The following is a 1,058-nucleotide window of genomic DNA, read 5'->3' on the forward strand; positions in this document are numbered from 1 at the left end:
AGGCCGCCCGGCTGCGGGAGGGCACGCAGGGCCCCTGCTCCTCGCCCTGCCGCTCACAGCGCCGTTCCCCCCAGGTGTGGTTCAAGAACCGCCGCGCCAAGTGCCGCCAGCAGCAGCAGCAAAGCAGCGGGCAGCCCAAGGCCCGCCCGGCCAAGAAGAAACCCTCCCCGCCACGAGAACCCCAAAACGACGCCGGGGGGGCCGGGCCCTACAGCCCCCCCCAACCCGGCCCCGCGGGGACCCCCGGTTCCACCGCCCCCGTCTCCATTTGGAGCCCGGCTTCCATCTCCCCGGTGCCGGACCCGTTGGCCACGGGCACCGCTCCGGGTTTGCCCCGTTCCGCCCCATTTTCCGCGCCGCCCTACAACCAAGCGGCCCCGTACGGGCAGAGCTACGGGGGCTCGGCCGCTTATTTCGGGGGCCTGGACTGCGGCGCTTACCTCTCCCCCATGCACCCCCCTCTGGGGGCTCCCGGCGCCGCCCTCAGCCCCTTGGGGGCACCCATGGGTGCTCACCTGACCCCTTCCCCCGCCGCTCTGTCCGGGCAGAGCTTTGGGGCGGCGGGGTTGGGTTTCGGGGCGGTCGATTGCCTGGAATACAAGGAGCAGGCGGGTGCGTGGAAGCTCAACTTCAACGCGGCCGATTGCCTGGACTACAAGGAGCAGAGCTCCTGGAAGTTCCAGGTGTTGTGAAGGGGGGGGTACGTGTGGGGTTTGGGGTGGCCCTGAGTGGACTGCGGTCAGGGTGTGAGGCCTGCATGGAGCTTCCCTGCGTGGGGGAACACGAAGGAACAGAGCATTTCTGCATGGAGCGTCCCCAAAGAATGCAGCATCCCTGCATGGAGCATCCTCAAAGAATGCAACATCCCTGCATGGAGCATCCCTGCATGGAGCATTTCTACATGGAGCATCCTCAAAGAATGCAGCATCTCTGCATGGAGCATCTCTGCATGGAGCTTTGAATGCAACATCCCTGCATGCAGCATCCCTGCACTCAGCATCCCCAGGGCATGGAGCATCTCTGCATGGAGCATCCCTGCATGGAGCATCTCTGCATGG

At 66.1% G+C, this 1,058-nt stretch overlaps 1 protein-coding gene across 1 annotated transcript in view; it reads left to right on the plus strand.

Annotated features, from left to right (window-relative positions):
* LOC110390465 (homeobox protein otx5-like) overlaps positions 1–692 on the plus strand; it is a 4,101-nt gene extending 3,409 nt beyond the window's left edge. The window contains exon 2 of the mRNA XM_021381788.1: positions 3–692. Within this exon, the coding sequence (XP_021237463.1) occupies positions 3–692 (690 nt within the window). The remainder of the gene's footprint in view (positions 1–2) is intronic.
* Positions 693–1,058: the final 366 nt, after the last annotated feature.

This window comes from Numida meleagris, unplaced genomic scaffold, assembly GCF_002078875.1.
Source record: "Numida meleagris isolate 19003 breed g44 Domestic line unplaced genomic scaffold, NumMel1.0 unplaced_Scaffold1142, whole genome shotgun sequence".
Lineage (NCBI taxonomy): Eukaryota > Metazoa > Chordata > Aves > Galliformes > Numididae > Numida > Numida meleagris.